Here is a 24,069-nt window from a genome sequence, read left to right as displayed (position 1 = left end):
ATAAGCATACCACCTCAACTTCTCCAGCTCACCCTGTGAATACCACCCGTGCTTCCTCTCCACCCCAAGATATGGACTGGGAACCCACAACAACAACTTCTGCACGCAGCCAACCTCGACGCGTGGCTAAGCATGTATCACGAGAAGAAATGGAACGCCGCAGACAAGAACGACGTTGCCTTCGTTGTGGTGACTCCACGCATTTTATCTCCCATTGCCCCTACGACAGTCCTAGGAACAGTACCCGCATGGCTCGCTCACACATTCATGGGCCGGAACTCGAAGATGAAGAAGAGCAGTTGAGGGAACAACCCAAGCTGGGAAAAGAATAGCTCCTGCAAAAAGTCTCTTGCAGGAGCACCACCAGCAGTTGATGGATCTACCTACATGGCGACCGGCCCCAGCAGCTCAGATAGACCTTCAGAAGGAGTGGAACGACTTCCGAAAAAGAGTCAAGTTTGACAGACCTGAATTCAGAGTATCCGCATTAGTCAATGGAGAACAGGTCAGCAGAACGTTAGTGGACACCGGTTGTACTACATATGGTATGGTTTCTGAGAATTTTACCCGAAAACATCAACTGGAGCGTGTAACCATCAAACCACGAACTATCGACGACTACAAGGGCCCAACGGATGATTGTATAAGGGAGGTAGCGAAAATCTCATTGAACGTGGGGGAAACCACCAAAACACTGCATGGCTGTATGTTGTTCCTAAACTGGGTAGGGGACTCGACATGATTTTAGGCCTTGCATGGATAGACGACCAACAAGTGTTTATCGACCCGAATGGTCCGAAATTGCGCTTCACAAATGGCATTGTTGTTAGCAGCATGGAAGATCAACCACAAATGGATATCCAGCCCATCGGGGCGAACGCTTTTGCACTATGGAACCGACAAAAGAAAAAGGACAGCAGCGTACAGATTTTCGCCGCAAGTTTAAAGGACATTGAGAAAGCATTACGACCCAAATTGCTGACAGACCCCCGCACCAAACTACCACCTCATTACCATAAATTCCTATCAGTATTTGACCGGAAGGAAGCTGACAAGCAACCACCATATCGAGGACCAAATATCGACCATAAGATTGAACTCAATAAGAACGCTGATGGAACGACCCCTGAACCTCCATGGGGCCCCCTTTATAATATGTCAAGGGATGAACTGCTTGTGCTACGGAAGACATTGACAGAGTTGTTGGAAAAGAACTTCATACGTGTTAGCAATTCGCCTGCTGCAGCACCTGTATTGCTTGTCAAGAAACCTGGTGGAGGCTTGCGATTTTGTGTTGACTACCGAGCACTGAACGCCATTACAAAGAAGGACCGCTACCCCCTACCACTAATTAATGAAACATTGGAAAGAATTGGGAAAGCAAAATGGTTCACCAAGTTGGATGTTATTGCTGCTTTTCACAAGATTCGTGTCGCTGCCGGCGATGAATGGTTGACCGCATTCCGAACTCGATTTGGGCTGTTTGAATGGCTTGTAACACCATTTGGACTAGCCAATGCACCGAGCACCTTCCAACGCTATGTTAATTGGGTCCTACGAGATTTCCTAGATGAATTTGCTTCTGCTTACCTTGACGACATCTTGATATTTACGGATGGAACATTGTCAGAGCATCAAGAGCATGTCTGCAAAGTATTAGGCCGTCTCCAAGAGGCTGGCTTACAGATTGATATTGATAAATGCGAATTTGAAGTGAAGTCAACAAAATATTTAGGATTCATTATTGAGGCAGGAAAAGGTGTCAGCATGGATCCAGCAAAGGTTGAAGCAATCATGAACTGGGCTGCCCCTACCACTGTGAAAGGTGTCAGGTCATTTTTGGGATTCGCGAACTTCTACAGACGTTTCATCCGAAACTATTCTGAACTTACAACTCCACTAACAGCGTTGACTCAAAAAGATAAACCCTTTGTGTGGGATGATAAATGCAAGGAAAGCTTCCAACAGTTAAAAAGGATGTTTACAACGGCACCAATCCTCATGCAATTTGATCCAGACCGCGAGACTGTCGTCGAGACTGACTCATCAGGGTGGGCCACTGGTGGCGTACTTTCACAGTATGATGATGATGGTGTATTACGACCTTGCGCGTACTTTTCCAAGAAAAACACTCCTGCAGAGTGCAACTACCAGATTCATGACAAGGAACTTTTGGCGATCATCAATGCATTGAAAGAGTGGGAATCAGAGCTCATATCAGTGGTAAATTTCCAGATACTGACAGACCATCGCAATCTCCGTTATTTTACTACCATGAGACGACTGAATGAGAGACAGATGAGATGGGCAGATCTATTGAGCCGATACAACTTCACACTTCATTACCGACCAGGGAAGCTTGCAGGGCGCCCTGATGCACTGTCTCGACGAGAGCAGGATGTTCCTGTATTGGGTGATGAACGGCTAAAGCATCGCGAACAACGACTATTCAATCCTGAGATCCTCAAGGACGGACCAGTGGAAGGAAGCAGCAAAAGAGGACTAGTTGAAGAACCCCATCCTATTAATGTGTCCCGGATCCTTCTAGCACCAGTTGGCATGGAGCCCTATAACAGTGAGCCAAGCGCACCTCAAGGATATGAACAGGCGAACGAACCTACCAATCTCAATAGTGAGCGACCATCGTTGGAAGAGCTACTGGATATGACTCTTGATGAACATTGGGCTCGGGTAGAGCCACTAGATGAAAAGTATGGTCGTATACGAGAAGCAGTGCAAGTAGGAGCACATCAATTCCCACGTGAACTGGGGATCAAAGCCTCAATCTCAGAATGCTCTATTGAACCGAACAACCGCTTGTGCTACCGAGGCCGGCGATGGGTCCCTGACATTGAATCTCTGAGGACAAGGTTGCTACAAGAAACACATGACTCAGTACTTACAGGCCATCCAGGGAGGAGCGCAATGTATGCTATCCTGGCACGAAGGGTCTACTGGCCTGCAATCTCTGAGGATGTCAGACGATTTGTACGGAACTGTGACAAATGCAGTGCCAACAATGTATGGAGAGACCGCCGACAAGGCCTACTGAAGCCTCTACCAATTCCAGACCGAAAATGGAGATATATTGCAATTGACTTCATCGAGAAGTTACCAACTTCAAATGGTTATGAAAACATCATGGTTATTGTCGATCGCCTCGGAAAAGGTGTCATCCCCATACCCTGTGAGAAGATCGACACCTACACAGTAGCACAGAAGCTTATTCAGAGTTTCATTGGCTATCATGGCATTCCAGCCAGTATTGTATCAGACAGAGGAAGACAATTCACCAATGAGATGTGGAAGCGTTTTTGTGAGCTACTGGGGATCAAACGACAATTATCAACTGCCTACCACGCTGAAACCGATGGCCAAACTGAGCGAATGAATGCTACTATTGAACTATTCTTGCGCTCATTCTGTGATCACACACAATCGAACTGGGCGTCATTGCTACCAATGGCACAGCTTGCAATATGCAGCCGGGATGCTGCCTCCACAGGTGTCAGTCCATTCTTCCTTGACCACGGCTACCACGTCGATCCCTTTCAGTTAGAAGAGGATGTTGAAATCAACCTTTCAGCACCAGACCTGGGCACCATGCGTGAACGAGGTGAACGAATTGCAGCCAAGCTAAGGGGAGCTCTTGACATCGCCACAACAGAACTGGCTGTCGCCCAGCAGAAACAAGAAGACTATGCCAATCGTCAAAGAGATGTCGCCCCTGAATACCAGGTTGGGCAGAAAGTCTGGCTTGACCTGCGCAATATACAAACAGAACGCCCTAGCAAGAAACTGGGAAGCAGGCAGGCAAAATTTACTGTGTTGGAAAAGATTGGATCCCACGCCTACCGCCTCAACACACCAGGCACAATCCACAACGTGTTTCATACAGCGCTCCTCCGCCCAGCGGCAATGGATCCCTTCCCTAGCCAACGGAAAGATGACTACCAACCTCCTGCAGAAATGATCAATGGGAATGAAGAATATATGGTCGAACGAATACTAGATGAGCGTTTTCGACGGTGGGGACGAGGCGAAAGACATGAGTTTTTAGTCAAATACATTGGCTGGCAGGAACCGGAATGGAACGATGCGAGGAACATGGAGGATACCATAGCATTGGATGACTGGGAAACCTACAAAACGATGAATGGGATTGTTGTCCAATCGGCCTTGAGTATACCAAATGAGCCACCCCACGCCGGGGGGCGATCGCGGAGGCGACGAGGAAGGGGGGTAATGTAACGGGCTAGGCCCGAAAGGCACCTCGAACCATAAATGGTTCTCGATTGAAGCTATTCACAAGAGCGTGCCGAAGTCAGGTGATCGTAGATCACCTGATCACGAGTATATAAATCCACCGCCAGCGTGTCTTTCTTTCTTTCTTTCTTTCCTTTCCCCAACGAGTTCTTTTGTACATATCTATATATTAGATAGCAAGGCTTCGGCCCATTACAGAACACAGCGCACAGAGATTGACCAGCAGGTCATCACTGAACATCTTCCACAAGACTTGCAATATTCCTGTCGTTACTGGGTATACCATCTAGAGCAGAGCAAGCATCTTTTTGCTGAAGAAGAAATCCTGGCTTTTCTAAAACAGCATTTCCTTCACTGGTTGGAAGCAATGAGTTTAATAGGTGCTCTGTCAGATGCTGTTGGCATTATAGATGCACTGCAGTTACATATGACAGTGAGTTTGAGCAACCCAGCCTGTATATTGACTAACATTGATTTTATAGAGCAACATGAGCTCTCAATTTTCAGAGTTTGTACATGATGCAAAACGATTTGTTCTCAAACATGCTCACATTATCAACACTGCTCCACTTCAACTGTACAGCTCTGGAATTGCATTCTCCCCCATGAAGAGTGTTATGAGAAATACATTTAAAGAAGATCGATCCAGATGGATACATAGCCTGCCACAAGTGGAAAATTCATGGAGTGCGGAACTACAGAACCTGGAGGGCCATTCAGGCTTGGTCTGCTCAGTGGCCTTCTCCCCAGATGGCCAGAGGGTGGTCTCAGGCTCTAGAGATCAAACTGTGAAGCTATGGGATGTGACGACCGGCGCAGAGGTGCAGAGCCTGGAGGGCCATTCAGACTCGGTCTGGTCGGTGGCCTTCTCCCCGGATGGCCAGAGGGTGGTCTCAGGCTCTGAAGATGGAACTGCGAAGCTATGGGATGTGACGACCGGCGCGGAGGTGCAGAGCCTGGAGGGCCATTCAGATCATGACTGTTCCCCAACTTCACATAAGTCTGGCTTTCAGATATCTGTAAACGCTGGCTGGGTAGCATTCAGAGGCGAAAAAGTATTATGGCTGCCTCTAGACTATCGTCAACCCAGCTGTTTTGCCATTAAAAATGATACCCTTTCTCTTGGGTATAGAGACGGGCGCGTTTTGATTCTGAGGTTTTGTGCACTTTTGGATTGACGTTTCTCCATACTATATTCTCTAATATCTAATCAAAAAGAGTCTGGGATAGATGGATCTTATATAGCTTTACTATTTGTCATGAAATCTTGAGCAGCTCTCCTTAGTTCTAACAGGTAGTGGCGAATCCCATCAACCTAAACAAAGTACCACCACGCCCATGACAGCGCACCGTTTGATACTGTACAAATACAATTTTGGAATATGGTTATTCCGCGTATTTACTATATACGGATTAGTGTGCCTTGGCTGGGGTTTGAGAAACAATCAAACAATTTGAGACCCGGGCGCCGGTTTTGAATCTGAGTGTAGACTAGCGATGAGGATATCAAATCTATACACCATAGTGACAAATACTAGCACCTCAAACTCACATCATGCCCCTGTTTCAGTTCCGGTAGAATTACATCAAAATCCAATAAATATGAGGTTTGCTATCGTCCCATGACAGGCGATGCCGCAGAACGACTAGAAGGTGAGGTACGTAACTGAAACGAAACCGGCAAATTATCTGACACAGTAGCAGTACCCTTCTCAGGAACCTATTCTAGATCCATATACAAAAGGAAAGGATCGAGTTACAACGGTTCATCCGTGATTGTAATGAAGTAGGTAATGTAGTAACAAGAATTAAGGGTCCAAAATGGATTTCTACCATATCAAAAATGACATGTACTATAATATTACGGTAAGTTATTCTGTCGCCATTACTTCCACCCTTGGAACATGCTGTTGAAATTGATTCTACCGGAGTACTATGTTTGTGTCGAAATCGATCAGAGATGCTACCAAAAGGCCATATGGGGAATCTCTGTTTTTCCTTTTTCTTTTCCGGACCATCTTGTTTCTTCAGCCAAAATGGCAAGTTCAGTTCTCAATCATACGTCGACGAAGATAGGAGAAGCTTGAAAGAGTAGTAATAGCCCTCTACAACCTGAAACGAGAAATGTTTTCCCGGAGACAAATGTAGATTGCTAATAATCACATCACTCAGGGCATTAAATATTAGTTCGTACAGGAATGCATATTATTCATTGTTAGACCCACATCTGCATGCTACTTCTGCACATTGCTGGATTAGGGTTGTTTCTGCTGCATGGGACCTGTCACGGCATATGGCACACAGAATGTAGGACAATCTCGGGTATATGGAACCGAACTACGCACGATTGGCAGGTACCTTTACACTTCACATGTGCTGTATCATTGCACTCCACTTATACAACTGGCTGAAATATGCATTGTACCGCCAAGTTGAATCAGCGCTATGGAGTTATCAGATCCACCATCAACGCGAACTTCTCATATCACCAACCGATATGTTGACTAGTTGGATTAATAACTGTTACTGCCGGGCTATGTGTATTAGAGCTTCATTATGAGTAGCGATCTATTTCAACTCTCGAAGTTGTAGTTGGGTTCATGGAGTATTCCCCCTCGAGTTAACTAGATGGATTTTACAAGTTTCTACTAACCAAATGTCAGTCAGTCATTAACCATTGACTCATGGCCGTATGTACAAGTGCACAGCCTTTTGGGCATCTGCGGGCCCAGTATCGACCCACCCAAAGGACAGTGTTCCATGCATGCATGAACGTCTCGTCCACACGTAGAACCGACTGCTTCCTCAGTAATGGCACTGGTATCGTAGCTATCCACAATCTACTCTGGTTGAAAGATAGGGCGCCATGTCCTCTTGCTTTGGCAGGCGTTGCCACCAACCTCGAAATCACCCACATTCTCTTCCGCACTCTTCTCACCGCGTTTGCCCCGACCAACGGACAGCAAAAATACTGGCGTTTCAATATTGAGGGAACGATTGAGGAAAAATATGATTACAAGGGCGTGGGAGAATTGGACGATGTCAAGGCTGTCAAAGAATTAGTGAAAAGGGCTGCGCGACTAATACCATCAAACGAGGATGACCTCCCTCTGGAGACATCATTGGTCATTCCCGACTCGTATGACGAACCTGATGAATCAGATAACATGTGAGGTCCATTGTGATAAAGAGCAACTTTCAGGCAATACCCTGCACTTCATATCGTGCCATCAGATTCCTCATGAACTAACAGTGCCAACATCTCATGCTAGTAGAAAGTGTACCCCAAGTCCTCTCATGTAAAGAACTGGCCGTCTGGGTACAGCCAGATGTCGAAGAACAGTCGCAAATGATCCTTGAATCAGGCTGGTCAGAAACTGGTTGCGTCTATCAATAAGCAGCGCTTTCGGAGTCCAGCCGGTCTTGATATGTGCACCGGTAGTCATCCTAAGTAAAATTAATATATGCTTATAGATACTATGAGAGTCCTTAATTCATACAATAAGTCAACCCTGTAGATAGTATGCAGTAGACAGTTTTATGGATCCTCATATATGAACAATATTTGTTCCTAATATTTCCTAGTATCTTGTCACAATGCATACTTACTATTGCCTATGAACTGCCCATCTGCCACTGTTATCAAAGCTACCAATGGCCGATAAAATCAGGCATGTGTCTCGGTTTTTCGCGCTGTAACGTCAAGCGTTCAATGACTCGCTTGTCTTCAAAGCGTCTATCCGTAAGGGCATGTATAATGAAAGTGGTAAGTAAACTCCCGCGCTTGATGATACATATGTTGCACCATCTCTGAAGTGTCACGATAGAATCCGATCAAAGTGGGACCTCGTGACTGTGAAGTAAATCTTTTTATCCGTCTACCGCATATCAACGGCTAAAAGCCCAGAGGCTCTGCAAAGGACGTGTCGTACCTGACTTCTACGGGACGATCACAAGCATACAGCTGGCAGTTTGGTCAGGTCTGGACATGTTTCTGGAAGATACGCTACCCAGTGGAGCATATTCCCGACATGCAGCAGATAGATCTCTCCAACTTCTCAAAGATCGTCTGAAGGCTTTCCGTAATATTCTCGATTATATGCACCAGGAAAGGTTCTGCATGGTGATTCGATGCCGAGGAACATGGTGGTCGCTGCAGATAGATGCCTGGATCGATTTTGACATGCGCAGACGTTTCCAGACGACTTCTCTTACCAGAACAGGAAATGGGGGTTAGAAATGAGAATGGATTGATAATGAATTTGTTGACATTTGGTGGATCTGCTCGTTTATGGCTTCAGCTTGGAGTATAGGCTGATCGTTATACCTACAGCCGAGGATCATGCAGATGGTTATAGTATTATGAGGACTCCGTTTTACTATCAAGCTAGAAACAACTAAACCTAAGAACAACTATCAGACTAGAAATCAATCGGAAACAAGGCTCGCTCTAACGGAATAACTTGCTTGTGGTTCAACCGTCAACAGAGAATGCGGGATTTGTGGCCAAATTTGACGACCTTACAAACACGATGGGTACCTCCAGGTAAGATGACATGCGACAAGCCGAACTCTTGGCAAAAAAAATAACCGTATAGGGAATTTCCGCGAAAAATAGCCAATTTGTCTGGGATATTAAAGTACTAAGGCGAATACGGGTTAGAGCCGCCACGGCTAAGCGAGGTTGGAGCTGATTGGGCGCCAAAGACTCCAGAATCCGCAACCGGGGACGAGAACAAGCAGTGCTAAGGAGACGATAAGAACAGTAATCACGACGAGGCTATACGGGGTACATATACGGGATGGTACTATGCTTTACCACGTAGCACGCCTGGTACTACCTAGCTCTAGTTGTACTATACCTATACTATATTATACTATATCTATACTTTTTGACTATGCTAGACTAAGCTATAACTATGATATAGTCATACTACAAGTACACCAGTGCATACCTCTATACTATTACAGAGACTGCACAATGCGGCAACACGCGGGGAAATCCTTTCACGCTTGGCATCTTGGCATCTTGGCGGATCTGGGCGGTCTTGGCATCTCGGAAAGCATGACGAATCCGGGGAGTGGAGAGAGATGAGGAGAGATGAGGAGAGACATAATCTGTTCCTCTTTTGCCCCTTCCGGCTCCCCACCGGAGAGCCCTCCTTCCCCATGACATCGAAGGCTTTTTTCCCGCCAAGGTGTCTACACACAGACCCTGGTCCTTTTGTTGATTTTTTGCCGACTCCGGCTCTTTCCGACGGCATAACTGACAGGATTTGGGAATAATTTGGTCTCCGTACAGGTACACCGATACACAGATGCACTATGACCAGGCTGTCAAAGGATCGAATTATTATGTTTTTGCCTGCCTGATTCATTTATTACCTACCGCACGGAGTACCCGGTCATTCTCTTTCCCCGGCATCGGGCACACCGGGCGTTTATCCCGGCCCGGAAGCCAAGAGCAAGACCGCATCCAGTGTGTGAAAGTTAGCCGAGAAATGGCCGTTTTAGGCCTGAGTCCGAAATGGCTCGATCCGTATAATGCCTTCCGTGCGCTGTGCCATGTGTGCACATGCACCTGTGTGTAATCATGGCTGTGTTCTCGTTCTGGGGTCATCGGGGTCGCCCCCGGAAGTCCCTGGTGCATTTCACCCGGATCCAATCAGCTGCTTTGCCAAACTGTTGGTTGTACACATTACCCGACCAAGAATAACTCTTAGCGATTCTTACATGATGCCATCCACCGAATCCTTTCAATCTTAGTTTCTTGGGTTCTGGGTCCAGCCAAGACACGCGCTCCGCCGCTAAGTCATGGGGGGGCGTGAATATGGAGAGCATATAAGAGATTGCTCCATCCGGGAGTAATCCACTCTCCTTTGTCTTTTCCTCTCCTCTGTGCTTTTTTGATTTCCTTCCATTGTCCTCATACCGTCAACATGTGGACGACCACCTCCGGTTTGAAAGGGCGGACGCTCCGGCTGAGCATCACCATCACCGCCGTCATGGGTTTCTCGCTCTTCGGCTACAATCAGGGCATGATGGCGGGCCTCCTCAATGGCAAAGAGTTTGTAAACTCCTTCCCAACCCTCAAAATGCCCGACAATGCGAGTGATTCCGAGGAGCACTATCTCAACGTCATCCGTGGTGCTGTCACATCCTGCTATGAGATTGGCTGTTTCTTCGGCGCGCTGTTCTCAATGTTCTTCGGCGAGAAACTCGGCCGCACTCGCCTGATCTTCTCTGGTGCCAGTGTCCTGACCATTGGTGCCTTGCTTACAACGGTCTGCTTTACTGGTAAGTGGGAACTCGGTCAGTTCGTCATCGGCCGTGTTGTATCGGGCATTGGAAACGGCATGAACACGGCCACAATCCCGGTCTGGCAGTCGGAGTGCTCCAGCGCTCACAATCGTGGCTTCCTGGTCTGTTTTGAGGGTGCGATGATCGCCGGTGGCACCTTCATTGCCTACTGGGTGGTCTTTGGTCTCTCCCACGCCGAGGATACCGTCCAGTGGCGATTCCCCGTGGCGCTCCAGATTTTCTTCGCTCTGATCGTGGCCAGTGGTGCCCTTATGTTCCCGGATTCTCCGTCGTGGTTTGTAAAGAGAGGACATGACAGGGAGGCCTGCGAAGTTCTCGCTAAGCTCAAGGGCTCCACTCCTGACTCCGATGACGTCCTTACCGACTTCAATTTCCTGAAGACGGACATGGAATCGTCGAAGAACGCGACATCAAGCTGGAAGACGGTATTCACATTCGGCAAGACTCAGGAATTCCAGCGTCTTCTTATTGGTTGCTCCGGTCAGTTCTTCCAGCAGTTCACCGGCTGTAACGCCGCCATCTACTACTCAACGCTGCTTTTCGAGGAAAACCTGAACATGGATTCATACTTGTCTCTGATCATGGGTGGTGTCTTCGCTACCGTTTACGCCCTTGCCACCATCCCGTCCTTCTTTATGATTGAAAAGGTCGGCCGTCGCAAACTGTACTTGATCGGTTTCCTGGGCCAGGGACTCAGCTTTGTCATCACATTCGCTTGCTTGATCAAACCCAACGAGGAGAACGCCAAGGGCGCTGCCGTTGGTATCTTCCTCTTCATCACTTTCTTCGCCTTCACCCTCTTGCCGCTGCCTTGGATTTACCCACCGGAGATCAATCCTCTCCGTACCCGTACAGTGGGCGCCGCGGCGTCGACATGCACCAACTGGATCTGCAACTTTGCCGTTGTTATGTTCACGCCGCTTTTCTCTAACGAAAGCGGATGGGGCGTTTATCTCTTCTTCGCACTGTTTAACTTTATCGGTTTTGCACTCGCCTATTTCTTCTATGTCGAGACGGCCGGCCGTGAGCTTGAGGAGATCGACATCGTCTACGCCAGGGCCCATATTGAAGGCAAGATGCCGTTCAGAGTCGCCAACGACATGCCCAAGCTCAGCTTCGAAGAGATCGTCCAACAGGCTCGCGAACTGGGCTTGGATACCAATGATCATGGCGCGCCTGAGAAGAACGAGCTCGGTCTCAGCAGTGACAATGGTCAGGAGGTCGAGGAGGTTCAGGAAAAGCGTTAAAAAGATAAATAATAAAACAAGAGCTGTGCTTCTGATTCAGTTGAAGCCATCCTCCTGGCGACGCGGGACATGGCTGGGTTGGCTCCTTTGGTGACGTGCTATAGCAGTGACGAAGGTGATAATGATGATGTTTGGAATGGATGGATGCTTTTTTTCTTTTCTTTCTTGGTCCTATTTTTTTTTTTTTATTTCTTTCTTTTGTTGTGAACATCTTAATACTACAGTTAGATAGTAGAACTGTTAGGAGTGCCCAGCTGGCATGTATAAATACCCGAGACAATAAATGTGGATGTTCCTTAGATTCCAATTATTCTTTTCCTCTTTCTCTTCTACTCTCTACTGTAGTTCCGATCGTAACTGAAAAATGCGGTCGGCAGCGGATATTTGTGAGATAGCATTATTTTTTAAAGCTAAGGAATATACAGCCTAAAGCTGCTGAATGCTGTCTGTTGTCTAATCCATGTACATGGCGAGTATCACGTCGCGCCCCGCAAGACTCCCTGGAGATATCTATATATCCTGCCCACCCCTCGTTCGCGTCGTTCAACCGTCCACCCCGGTGCTTGGAGTCGATGCCAATGACCAGTAGCCTCAGCAAGCTCGTGGCATAAAGAGGATTGAAATAGGCGGCACTGCGTGACACTCCAACTATAGTGCACTCACCGGGGCTCCTGAACCTCCCCGCCGGCGCCTGGTCGCGCACGACATTACCCTCTAACTTTCTCCGAAAGTGGCCAGAATCCTCTCCAACATAATGCCTAGCACATATGACCATAGGGTGTGGAAAACAGGGCTTCCCGTCCGCTCAGCCGTACTTAAGCCTAGGCTGCGGCAGCATCCAACAGATCATATGATATCCAACTATCACATCCGCAGCGATGAGACTTGGATGTCTAACTCGATCTGTTGGATATCTGTTGGATATTGTCGGAATCCATAGCTCGGAGGTGGACTATCTGAATTGCCAATTGTTTTGTATTAGTCAGCTTACCCCCATAACGTAATCGGACACCGAGCTGCGCGGTCGAAAGCCGCTTCTCCTGAATATGATCCCATATACTACTTTTCTACTGCCATATTCATCATGACTGAAATACCGAAGGAAAAACGTCTAGAATTGGCCATTGAGGCTTTTTATAAAGGCCAATTTCCGTCAAAAACGGCCTGTGCAAAAGCCTTTGATGTGCCTCCAAGGACCCTCATGAGTCATGACTCGCCTCGATGGGACTGTCTCTCGCCAACATACAATTGCAAATTGTCGCAAGCTATCAAATACTGAAGAAGAATCCCTTAAAAACTGGATTCTAGACATGGATAAACGTGGTCTACCGCTTCAAGTATCAAATGTACGCCATCTTGCTCAGCTTTTATTATCCGCGCGGTCTAAGCCATCAAAAGACATCTCCATCAGCGAGAAATGGGTCTCCCGATTTATTCAACGCCATCCTGAGCTCAAATTCAAATATACCCGCCAATATGACTATCAGCGTGTCAAATGTGAAGATCCGGAGCTTATAAAAGGCTGGTTTAATCGTGTTCAAGAGACTATCCTGAGATACGGCATTGCAGAGCAGGATATATACAATATGGATGAAACTGGCTTTCAAATGGGTGTGGCATCAACTGCAAAGGTTATTTGTGGATCAGAGACAAGAGATAGCCATGCCAAATCTATCCAGCCTGGAAATCGCGAGTGGATTACCATAATAATTGCCATAAATGCCTCTGGACATGCTCTACCTCCGCAAATCATTATGGCTGGGAAAAAGTATCAATCTCAGTGGTATTCAGCTATTCCAAAGGAATATAGAATCAGCTTGAGCGATGATGGCTGGACTAATGATATTCTGGGATTTGAATGGCTTCAGGAGATGTTTGAGAAGCATACTGCTTCTCAGACAGCTGGCAGATATCGTCTTTTAATTCTTGACGGCCATAGCAGTCATGCCACTGCTAGTTTTGATCAATTCTGCACTGAGAGAAGGATTATTCCATTATATATGCCTCCTCATTCATCTCATCTACTTCAACCGCTTGATATAAGCTGTTTTGCGCCATTCAAGCATTATTACGGCCAGAAAGTCAGAGAGATGGCAGAAAACGACATCCATGCCATTGATAAACAAGACTTCATATCTATCTACTCCAGCATCCATGGCCGTGCATTCTCTAAGGGCAATATATTGAGTGCATTTGCAGCTGCTGGTCTTATTCCTTTTAAACCAGAGAGGGTGCTTGCAAAACTCAACATCAAGACACCGACACCACCTTCTTCCTCATCCAGCAACCAATCCTTTTATTTATGAAGAACACCAGTCAATCTCCATCAGTTGAATCAACAGAAAAAGCAGATCCAAGAACTTCAAAGCCAATCCCTATCTTCAGTTGTTGCAGAGCAGATGCTTGAAAAGTTTATAAAGAGCACAGAAGTCGCAATGCAGGATGCTATTCTATTAAGACAAAGATTCCATCAGCTCCACACGTCAAATAAGCATCAGAAAGGGAAGAAGAATATGACACGAGCCTTTATTCAAGATGGAGGTAGCCTAACTGGCTCTGAAGGTCAGCAAAGGTTGATTGAGAGGGAGGCGATACAAGAGCCATCAACAAGGCCACGGCGGCCAGCACGATGCAGCAACTGCAATGAAGAAGGCCATAATAGGTTAAAATGTCCTGCTAAATAGTAGTAAATTTAATAGATCGAATACAGTTCAATGTGGCATTTATTTAACTAGGTTGATGAAATAATTCGTATAGAAGAGTTAGTTACTCGCCGCCGCCGCGCAGCTCGGTGTCCCGCCCTCTCCAAAGCGAGTTCTCTTGAAGCTTAATATCCAACAAGAGACTCCCACACCACCCTCGACATTCCATAGTGAGCTTCCCTTTGGAGCCAGGAAGACACCCATCAATATCTATCAACTGGAGCAGCAGAAGAAGCGGATTAAATTCATTAAAGGGGTTGTATCGCCGTCAGTGGTGGGAAAGGCTATGGAGAAGATAATTAAAAGTGCAGAAATGACTATGCAGAAGCCTTGCTTTTACGGCAAGAAATGAGCCACCTTCAGTCAGAAAACCAATATAGAAAGAGGAGAAGAGAGAGAACCAAGTAATTTATTCACATTGGAGGGAGTTTAACAGCTACAGAGGTTAGAGGGCTGGCTGCTCAAGAAGTTACTCAGAGAGAGGAACATGAGACATTCAAGGCCTCGCAGGCCACCAAAGTGAAGTAACTGTGATGCTGTTGGACATAATAGGCTAAAATGCACCATCAGATAATATAGTTATTTTTAAAGATAAAAAATAGCCAGTTTAGTGGTGATTAAAGGCGTCAAAACTCTTGGTGTTGAGCAGCGAGTATATCTCGTGGATTTCGGAGCCGCTCGGTAGTTGGCGCCGCTCGGTAGTGGGTTACGTTATGTTACGTGAACTTTGATGTTGGTTCTAGATCACAGTAACGACATCAAGAAGCAATAGTTGGGCTGCCGAAATCCATGTTTTTCTTGGAGCTTTCAGCATATTTAGTTTTTTTCAATCCCATACAACGAATGATCTTATCCCGGCTATTACATCCAAAAGTCAAGCGACTATTCCAGTCCGGCCTGAATTTACCGATCAATTCGACTCTCTTCCAACAGTTATGGCTGAAAGCATTACCCCCCTGAATCCTGGCGTCGTGCTTGGCCATCCCAATGTGGAGAGGAACTGGCCTAGGGAAGCTTCGAAACTTGCTGTCAACAGCTTTGACACCGGCGTATTTATTAATGAATTGGCGAATATTGAACTGTTGCCGGGGAAGCTCGAATCCCTCAGTGACGACGAGAAAAAAGCCTTCGCGCAAAACCCCGAGAATCTGAATTGGAAAGCCTCTGAACAAGGGCCTGCTCCAATTAAGGAAGGCACATATCGGGGGACTCAGCTGGCGCTAGTCAAGATCTATGATCTTATAGAACAGCGGTACTTTGTATCGAATCTCTTTTCGCTCCTCGGAGATAGCTAATGCGCTCGACAGTTTTTCATCCTTCATGGATACAGCCAACTTTGAACCTTTAGTTCCATCGCCTCTGACCCGAGAGCAGAAGCTCAAGTTTTTCGCCTTCACAGACAGCTCAGACAAATACCCACCGCATCTGAACCTTGCTGGCAATGCGGAAGCAGCAGAGATGGAGGAAGACGAGAACCACAAATCAACTCTTAGTCCAACAAAGATTTTTTCTTTGATGCGCCTGCTTCAGTTAAGCTCTCTCTTACCCGGCGTTGTACCAGACATCATAGGAGGTATTGGCCGGGGAGCCGCATGGGTTATATTTGGCTCTATGGACACACCCGATAAAGGGGAAAAACTCGCAGATGTAGAAAAGTTCAACAGGGATGCTCGCGGACGCTATAGGTTTCAGCGTAAAGATATATTCGATCTTCCCAACGTGGGCGATTTGAAAGATTGGTACAGCGATGCCCGGTTTGCCCAGCAGCATTTTACAGGGACCAATCCTACAACGATTGAACGGGCTTCAGATGATTGGCTTCAGCATTTTATCCAAGCCGCAAAAGCACCAGAGGATGCAGTGGCTAAGAAGACCATCGCCGATCTCAGTCGCAACTGTCGAGAGTCCTTGTACATGCAGGACTATAGCTACTTTCGCGAGGCTGCTGGGATGGACCCGACTGCTGTCATTAAATGTGAGTTCGATGAAAAAGATGACAAGGGCAAGACCACAAAAAGCTATCGGTACGGTTGCGCATCGGTGTGTCTTTTCTATCTCAATGAGAAAGGCCAGCTTTACCCGCTAGCTATTATCATCGACTGGCGAGGCAGTGCTGAGAGATCCGTGACGATCTACAACCGGGAATTGATCAAGCGGACGGACCTTCAGTCAGGAAGCGACAAGCATGACCCAAAACAGAAGATCACCGATGAGGCTGATGACTGGGCTTGGAGATACGGTAAATCCTCCCCCAAGTCACGTCCCTTACGTGGTGCGCTGACTTGTCGATTCCGATCTAGCCAAGACTTGTGTACAATGTAGTGACTGGCTTCGGCATGAAGTCACTGTGCACCTTGCTAATACTCATTTGGTTGAAGAGGCCGTTATCGTCGCCTCTAACCGACAACTCGATCCGGATCACCCTGTGATGAAGCTGCTCTATCCGCACTGGCAGAAGACCTTGGCACTCAATGCGGCTGCCCGAACCACTCTCGTTCCCCATATCATTATCAAATTAATCGGGTTTCCGGAAGAAGAAGCCTTCGCGTTTATACGGCACGCGTACAAGAACTTTGACTTCAAGAAACGCTACGTGCCAACAGATCTCAACGAACGTGGATTCCCTCCAGAGCAACTTGACGACCCGAAGTTTCACAACTACGCCTACGCCAGGTGCATCCACAGCATGTGGTATAAGATCAGGAACTTCGTGCATTATATGCTTGGGCTAGACTACTCAGGGCCTGATGCCGACAACCAAGTCCTGCACGACGAACGCATTCAGGCCTGGTCTGCAGAGATGCGGAGTCCCAAAGGTGCCGATTTGCCGTCCTTCCCGACCATCAGCACATTTGAGGAGCTGGTTGACTGTGTGACCATGTGTATTCACATCGCATCGCCACAGCATACGGCTGTCAATTATCTACAGAATTACTACCAGTCATTTGTGGTCAACAAACCCCCCTGTCTTTACGCTGAGCCTCCAGCCTCTCTGCAGGACCTGCTCGGCTATACCGAGCAACAGCTTGTCAAGGCGCTGCCTATGAACCACACTCGGGAATGGCTTCTTTCTTCGCATATCCCATACCTACTCAGCTTCAAACCGGGTGATAAAGAAAGCCTGATTGACTACGCTGCTTCAAAATATCATGTGTATGCCAACAAAACCTCACGGAAGGACCTATGCGTCGCATACGCAGCGGGACAGTTCTACGAGGCGCTCGTTGATAGCGCCAAGGAATTTAAGGATTTCGGACAAGCGACGGATGATTGGGGAACTATCCCGTACGAGGTGCTGAATCCCGAGTGGAATGCAGTGTCAATTTTGATTTAGCTATGTCAATATGACTGGCATGTATTCATCATCTTAATTCACCAGACACGGCTTGTTACGGGCCCCGGCAAGCCCCAGCTATCTACGAGACGTTCGCTCAATGATGGGCCACTGAGAGCTAACCAACAAATATCTGCCTACAACGAAGGACTAGATATAACAGGACACTCATTCCGGCATGTATTTGATTCTTCGTGATTAATTCCTAATCGTTACTCGTAAAACCACCTTTCGGACCTATACTGTTCACTTCAAGACTACCCACTCGTCCTCTGTACAAATATGTACATAGGGGAGCTATCTTAAGACAACTGACTTGGCATGATTTCTGCTATATTAAGGGTCTAGGCAAATCACTATCCTGCTGGACTCCCAAGCCGCCATTGCACGGCTACGACATACCTATCCAGGGCCAGGTCAAGCATTGATGATCGAATCACATGCTATAGCAAGAAATTACATGCCCAAGGTCATCAACTCACTATCCAATGGGTTCCGGGTGATGCAGGGGTAGAAGGAAATGAGAGAGCTGACCAGGCAGCAAAGCAGGCAGCCAGTAAGCCTCCGGGAAGAGGCCCAAGAGAGATCTCTCTGGCGTTTGCCTGTAGAGCCCGAACAGAAGCTGTTACAACACAGCAGCAGATATGGCTCACTAAGGAGCTCAGCCAGCGAACAAGGTCAACGAATATACAGGCCGCAGAAAAACTGGCGGCTTGACCCAATAGCTGCAATAGCTTCCAAGCACCTGGCAAGCCGCCGTAGGTAATCGCTATGTACATCGTCGCTCTCTACACATACCCTAATATGTTATTCCGCATGTTATATACATCACTTGCAACTCCTGTTTAGAGCTCGGCACCGCCCGCCCATGGGCGGTAGAAGGCCGCCTATTTTGGCCCATTTGGTGCATAATTTTCCTAATTCGGAAGCATAACTCGATGATTCAGCGGATAAATTAGTTACCTGTTTTCTATGCCGGTTCCAGTTTCGTCTATACCAATGTTGGTATTTATATACCACCACATTGAAATATAATGGCTAATGCTTGTATTCAGATTCTGCGTACATTTACTATACTAAACATCTTCTGGTTTCAAGGATAAATGATATTGGTGGTTAGTTATGTACTAGAGTGATAAAGATACTGAACTTCGCGCCGAAAGTATATTTTCACTATGGGTCTCTACCACCATCGTTCCATTCTAGAAATCAACATCAAAACCCTTAGTTATCCTAATTTTTCAATTGATTTGAATCGCTGATAGATAATTCAATATTAGAGATTCAAATTTATCACACCAAAAACTGTCCAAACACCTGTTTCTTTATCTCTTGACTTTGCACGTAAGGCAAATACCGAAAATTACTGATAAAAACGGCATAAATAATGCATGTCACGGGCTCCCTTATGTTTGCACTGTTTGACAGCCCGCCGGGCAGGGGAAGATCGCCCACTGCCCCATGGGCGGGCACGGGCTGAGCCCGGCCGGGTATGCCCAGGGCTGTGCCGAGGTCTACTCCTGTTATTATTCTTCTTCCCCGCGCACCCTTCGGCATATATTCCCATACGCAATCATGGTTTACGAATATTCGAAGATTACAACCATCGAGCATCTTCGAACTTTGTTTTTTTTTTTTTTGCCTTTTTTAGTTATTTGATTTTGCTGGCATTGCTGGGCTTAGAACAAGATAGATCTCGCCCACTGATACATGAACTCCATAAATATTTTCATATACTATAGATAGGGCGTTGATATATGTACTAGAAATGCGTCTATGGTTGCCAACACCTGATTCCTTGGCAGTGGCTGTGATATACGTGCGGCTGTGCCTCGTATATAATCATCCGCAGCCTTGTTTACGTTTAATAGACAAAGGCCTGCTATTTTCTTTGAAGAAACTTTGTTCTCGAAACATATCATATAAGTTATTTCGAAATATCGTCCTTACAGGTAAAACACCAACAAGATTGAAAACCAAGTGCATATACAATGAAGCGAGCAAGCATATCTATTCCCCCATTCCCCAATCACCGTCAATTTGGAGACAACCACCAAGAAACCATAACAGTCAAAGAGTGCGTGTCCCATCTGAAACTCCTCGCAGCAATTGCCAAACTGCGACACGACATCAGCACCAGCGACAGACTTTTCGGGATCAATGACAGCGAGGCTTGTGAATTTTCAGGAGAAAAGAGAAATCTCGCCAGGGCCAGGATCAGGGAGAAGAGGTGGGCAGTTTATGTGTCTAAAGCGGTGGATAGATTTATGGCCTGGTGGGAGAGTTGCGTGCCTGTTAGTGAAGGGACGGCGGAGATTTCTTGGACGGTTGATACATTACCACCACTTGGTGAGTCGTATTATCTCCGTATTGGTCTAAGTGTCTAACTATATTCTAGATGTACTCATGGTATGGCATTCGTACATGCTCCACCCCCGATCCCTTCTCGCGGACTGCATGCGGTTATCCAAAATGGGATTCTGGACTTCAGGACTACCCTGGGAAGCTGTAGAATCATGCATCGAAGAGAAAACATACCGCTACTACCTAGGAGACAAGGCAATCCGGCACTTCGAGGCCAAAACGGGCCATTCATGGGATAACCTCGAAGGCCCTCCTTCAAAGATACTAACGTGTCTACGGTGCAAAGGAAAGCTTGATGCGCCATGGACAACCGCGACGAGTATTGGTTGCGATCCTGATGTCGCCTTTGCCCATTGTACTGGATTCGCAGACAAGTCGTTCCGGGTTCAATGTCCGGCGTGCAAGTTTAGTATCACGCATGCCAACCTTCAAGTATCTTATTTCCGGCACGATATGAAAGCTTTGTTAAAAGATGGGACTCCCATGCCAGGCACGCTGCTCAGCTTGCGTGGTACTCCTGCAGAAAAGAGTAACCGGGATAGTTCGTTCCCCAATCGGCTTATTACGAATGGAATCAAAGTTGAGCTGCTGCAATTAACAGACCCCGCGGGGAGAGGGGACAACAGCATTGAAAGTATCCGCAATCTATTAGAACGGTCGTTGAAAAACCGCCGCTTGCTGCGCCAGGTGAACGAGACGGTTCTACCCACAGACCTTAGTAGCGCTGAGGGTATTTCTATCCGCCGGATGATGTCGAGTTACTGGGATAACGCATCACCGTTTTCGTTGGACTTAGTTGGGGCGGTTATCAGACAAGGAGCGTTCATCGAACAGATGGAGCAGCTCAACTGGATCCAGTCTCCAAGTCTTTTATCGATCTTAGCAAACCTTATCGAGAAATACGGCGTATTTTGGGACATCATGGTCAAAAACCCAGACCATGTTGTCGTCCCAACATTGGATGTTGATCTCGCCTGGCATACTCATCAGCTATCACCAGCTCGCTACTACGCATTCTCGACGAATCGAATCAAGAACACCTTGGTCAACCACGATGACAAGGTCGACGAGAACAAAATATCTGATGCCTTTGAATGGACGTCGAAGCAATATGAAAAGTTGACTGGCGGAAAGATCTACAGCGAATGTACCTGTTGGTACTGTGAAGCCGTCCGAGAATCCCAATTTCAAAGCTTGTCGTCTCTCACGTCGATATCATCTTCCTTGGCGGCACGGGCAAATGCTTCGAGCCTTGGTACTGATGTTCAAGGTGACACGAAACCTCATATTTCCTCCCACAATTCAGTCCACACTTTAGGCCAAGCCTCACCCCGTGCCTCAGAGATAAAAGCAGACAAGCTAAAAAAGAACTGGGAGAATGCAAGAAAACGGAACCAAAAAACATCTCGCAGGCTGAGCAGAGAGCCGGCAAGTCAAGAGGTTGAAATCCCATCCCAGGTCCGCATTTGGGGTGTCCTCTGCGATGCACCACAATATGGCTCCTACATGCGCGACCCGGGGGTTCATGGGGACATCTACCCGTTTGATCCCTTATACATGAATGTAGCACCAGGTGCGCCGGGGAACTGCGTTGCGGGGATAGGCCGAGAGAGCGTTGGGCGAGGTGGATGCGTGTCTGCGGCGACGAGGGATGAAGCGCCTGGGAAGTATCGCGGTGGCCGACCAGGCTTTTGTCAAGGCTTGGGCGGTATGGATTCAGGTGGAGGGGGGATGTTCTGAATATGCATGTCCGAACTCAAATAGGTTTTTATATAATTGTGTCAGGTACTTTAATTCCTAAATCCTAATACAAAAGATCCTATTAACAAAACATTACCCTGTCGAATTGGGTTAACATTTCCTAGTCCCATGGAGTTGGCCAGGTCTAACTCCAGCTTCTTAATCCCGCAAAGACCCTGATGAACTCATGTGGACATACAGCTTCAATACGAAGAGTAGTGTCTTGATTACTTTATTCCGGCCGTCTCGGAATCGAAACTTTTCTTGTATATTTAGATATGTAATATTCACTCATATAAACCTTCATGATGCTTCCCTAGACTAATCACCGGCAAGCCGCTGCTTCTCTGCGCTAGTATTCGGGGTTTATGGTGTTGTGTTGTGGCACATTTAAGCCACGTAGTTAACTAGTTAGTTAACTAGCTATAAACTCCCGAAACCGCGGGGTTACGCTTTACAGACTCATTCATCACATTTTTCCCCGCAGTCATCGCCAGCCAGTTCTCAGTTTCGCGTACTCAACCTGGAGTTAACCTTTACTCCGACCCGGGAAGTGTTGTGCAATGTCATCCCAGATCAGTTTGTCCGATTCCTTGAGTTGAACCAATTGCTTGTTCTCCAGAGAAGAGAACCGAACGCTTTTCGAAGATTGCCTTTCATTATCCTCAGCATGAGGAGATTCGATGTGGGTTGAATTTGATTGTGATGCAGCGAGTTTGGCAATAAGCGACTGGGAAAGGTCTACTCGATAGAAGATATCTGGACCACAAGCTCGCAGTGTGGGTTAACCTTGAATTGGTATCGGCTCACGTGCACAAAATCTGGAAGGGCTGATGCTACTTGCTGATTGTTATTCACTGTAGACAACACAGACGCAGATACCCTTCTTTGCTTCAAGCCATCTTCATCACTGGTCTTACGACAGACTGGCCGTTTCCGCCGTCTTGATGTATCTTGATGTACGCTTTTTTATCCAAGGCCGGCACTTTTGACTCTGAAATGTAGTCATCGCTTGAATCACCAGAGCTGGATGAGCCATCTACTTCCTGATTGTTGTGGCGCGGGATCTCACTTCAAACAGATTGACGTAAATTGTAGCGGAGGCGATGAATCTTTGCCTGTTCATCTGTATTGCTTGGTCAATGAACAGGGATCGCAACAGAAACCTGTGGGAAGGTTTTCAGGACGTTGCAGGTGGAGGGTGTGCTTGACTGGCGTACTGAGCTCTCTCGGCCACAGCAAGCGGTTGGAGATGTCTCATTGTCAATAGGTTGATAATCCTGGGTCCTCTTTGCAGCCGCGTCATCGGCTAATCCAGATTCATCTTTGATAGCGCCGCCACGTCAACCCGACAAATGAGGTGGGACTCGGAATACAAGTTATTGACGGGATGCCTCAGTGCGAAGAGTGCCAATAAGAATGGTTGTCGAAGACCAGATGATCCGGTGCTGCACAGCTCCACTAAGATGAATGGCCAGAAGGCAGGCAGGCTTGTCCTTTCATCTCCTCCCGAAGAGGAAAACGCAATGAATCTGACATCGAGCACGATGGGGAAGTCATCACAATCAGCAAGCGATAAAGTCGGTAAGCACGAAAAACGCGAAAAGGTCAGTGAATTTCGATCACCTAGGAGAAATTTTCGTAAAGGGCCTCGTCCTGTGCCAATAATATCCATCATTCGCTGGACACCGTGGGAGTACAGACTGTAGCGGATGAGATATTGGAAGGATCAGGGAAGGTCATGGGACCCCAAAAAGGGGGAGTAGGATCGAGTGCATCGATGTGTAGCTGCACCCCCTTCGGTGACCCTGAGCAGCACGCAGGGGAAATGAGGGAAGGTCGTGGGAGAAAGGAAGATGAAGTCGTGCACGTTGGTCGAGGAGGTCGAACGGTTTATGTAGTCCGAGGCGGTCGACCAAAAGCGGCGAGCATGCGCTATCCCCAAAGCGAACACACCATTTCCAATACTGACGCGCTAAACCAGATCGGAAGCGGCAGAACGGCCCAGGCGCGAGGCAGTAAAGCGCGGATTGGTGGCCGTTTCGGGCGCCCCGTTAACCATGTCATCGTATACTCACTGTACATCTCATGCCTT

At 47.2% G+C, this 24,069-nt stretch overlaps 6 protein-coding genes across 6 annotated transcripts; all 6 read left to right on the top strand.

The window, feature by feature from the left end:
* Nucleotides 1-7,034: 7,034 nt before the first annotated feature.
* ACHE_11457A (uncharacterized protein) lies at nucleotides 7,035-7,439 on the top strand (the record flags this gene model as incomplete). Its single annotated transcript, XM_043276028.1, has 1 exon — nucleotides 7,035-7,439. The coding sequence occupies one exon, from the start codon at nucleotides 7,035-7,037 to the stop codon at nucleotides 7,437-7,439; it is 405 nt and encodes a 134-aa protein (XP_043132577.1).
* Nucleotides 7,440-10,205: 2,766 nt separating this feature from the next.
* mfsA (glucose-inactivated glycerol proton symporter STL1) lies at nucleotides 10,206-11,834 on the top strand (the record flags this gene model as incomplete). Its single annotated transcript, XM_043276027.1, has 1 exon — nucleotides 10,206-11,834. One exon carries the CDS (start codon nucleotides 10,206-10,208, stop codon nucleotides 11,832-11,834), a length of 1,629 nt encoding a protein of 542 aa, XP_043132576.1.
* A 1,208-nt stretch (nucleotides 11,835-13,042) lies between these two features.
* On the top strand, nucleotides 13,043-14,140 carry ACHE_11455A (uncharacterized protein; the record flags this gene model as incomplete). Its single annotated transcript, XM_043276026.1, has 1 exon — nucleotides 13,043-14,140. The coding sequence occupies one exon, from the start codon at nucleotides 13,043-13,045 to the stop codon at nucleotides 14,138-14,140; it is 1,098 nt and encodes a 365-aa protein (XP_043132575.1).
* Nucleotides 14,141-15,471: 1,331 nt separating this feature from the next.
* Nucleotides 15,472-17,870, top strand: ACHE_11454A (putative lipoxygenase; the record flags this gene model as incomplete). Its single annotated transcript, XM_043276025.1, has 3 exons — nucleotides 15,472-15,788; nucleotides 15,844-16,775; nucleotides 16,837-17,870. 3 exons carry the CDS (start codon nucleotides 15,472-15,474, stop codon nucleotides 17,868-17,870), a joined length of 2,283 nt encoding a protein of 760 aa, XP_043132574.1.
* A 1,991-nt stretch (nucleotides 17,871-19,861) lies between these two features.
* On the top strand, nucleotides 19,862-21,974 carry ACHE_11453A (uncharacterized protein; the record flags this gene model as incomplete). Its single annotated transcript, XM_043276024.1, has 2 exons — nucleotides 19,862-20,219; nucleotides 20,269-21,974. The coding sequence occupies 2 exons, from the start codon at nucleotides 19,862-19,864 to the stop codon at nucleotides 21,972-21,974; spliced, it is 2,064 nt and encodes a 687-aa protein (XP_043132573.1).
* Nucleotides 21,975-23,329: 1,355 nt separating this feature from the next.
* Nucleotides 23,330-23,683, top strand: ACHE_11452A (uncharacterized protein; the record flags this gene model as incomplete). The annotated part of the gene is made up of 1 exon (XM_043276023.1): nucleotides 23,330-23,683. The coding sequence occupies one exon, from the start codon at nucleotides 23,330-23,332 to the stop codon at nucleotides 23,681-23,683; it is 354 nt and encodes a 117-aa protein (XP_043132572.1).
* Between the last annotated feature and the right edge of the window lie 386 nt (nucleotides 23,684-24,069).

Source organism: Aspergillus chevalieri, chromosome 1 (assembly GCF_016861735.1).
Source record: "Aspergillus chevalieri M1 DNA, chromosome 1, nearly complete sequence".
NCBI classification, from domain to species: domain Eukaryota; kingdom Fungi; phylum Ascomycota; class Eurotiomycetes; order Eurotiales; family Aspergillaceae; genus Aspergillus; species Aspergillus chevalieri.
Note: the sequence above shows the minus strand (reverse complement) of the source record. Positions and strands in the feature narration are given on the sequence as shown.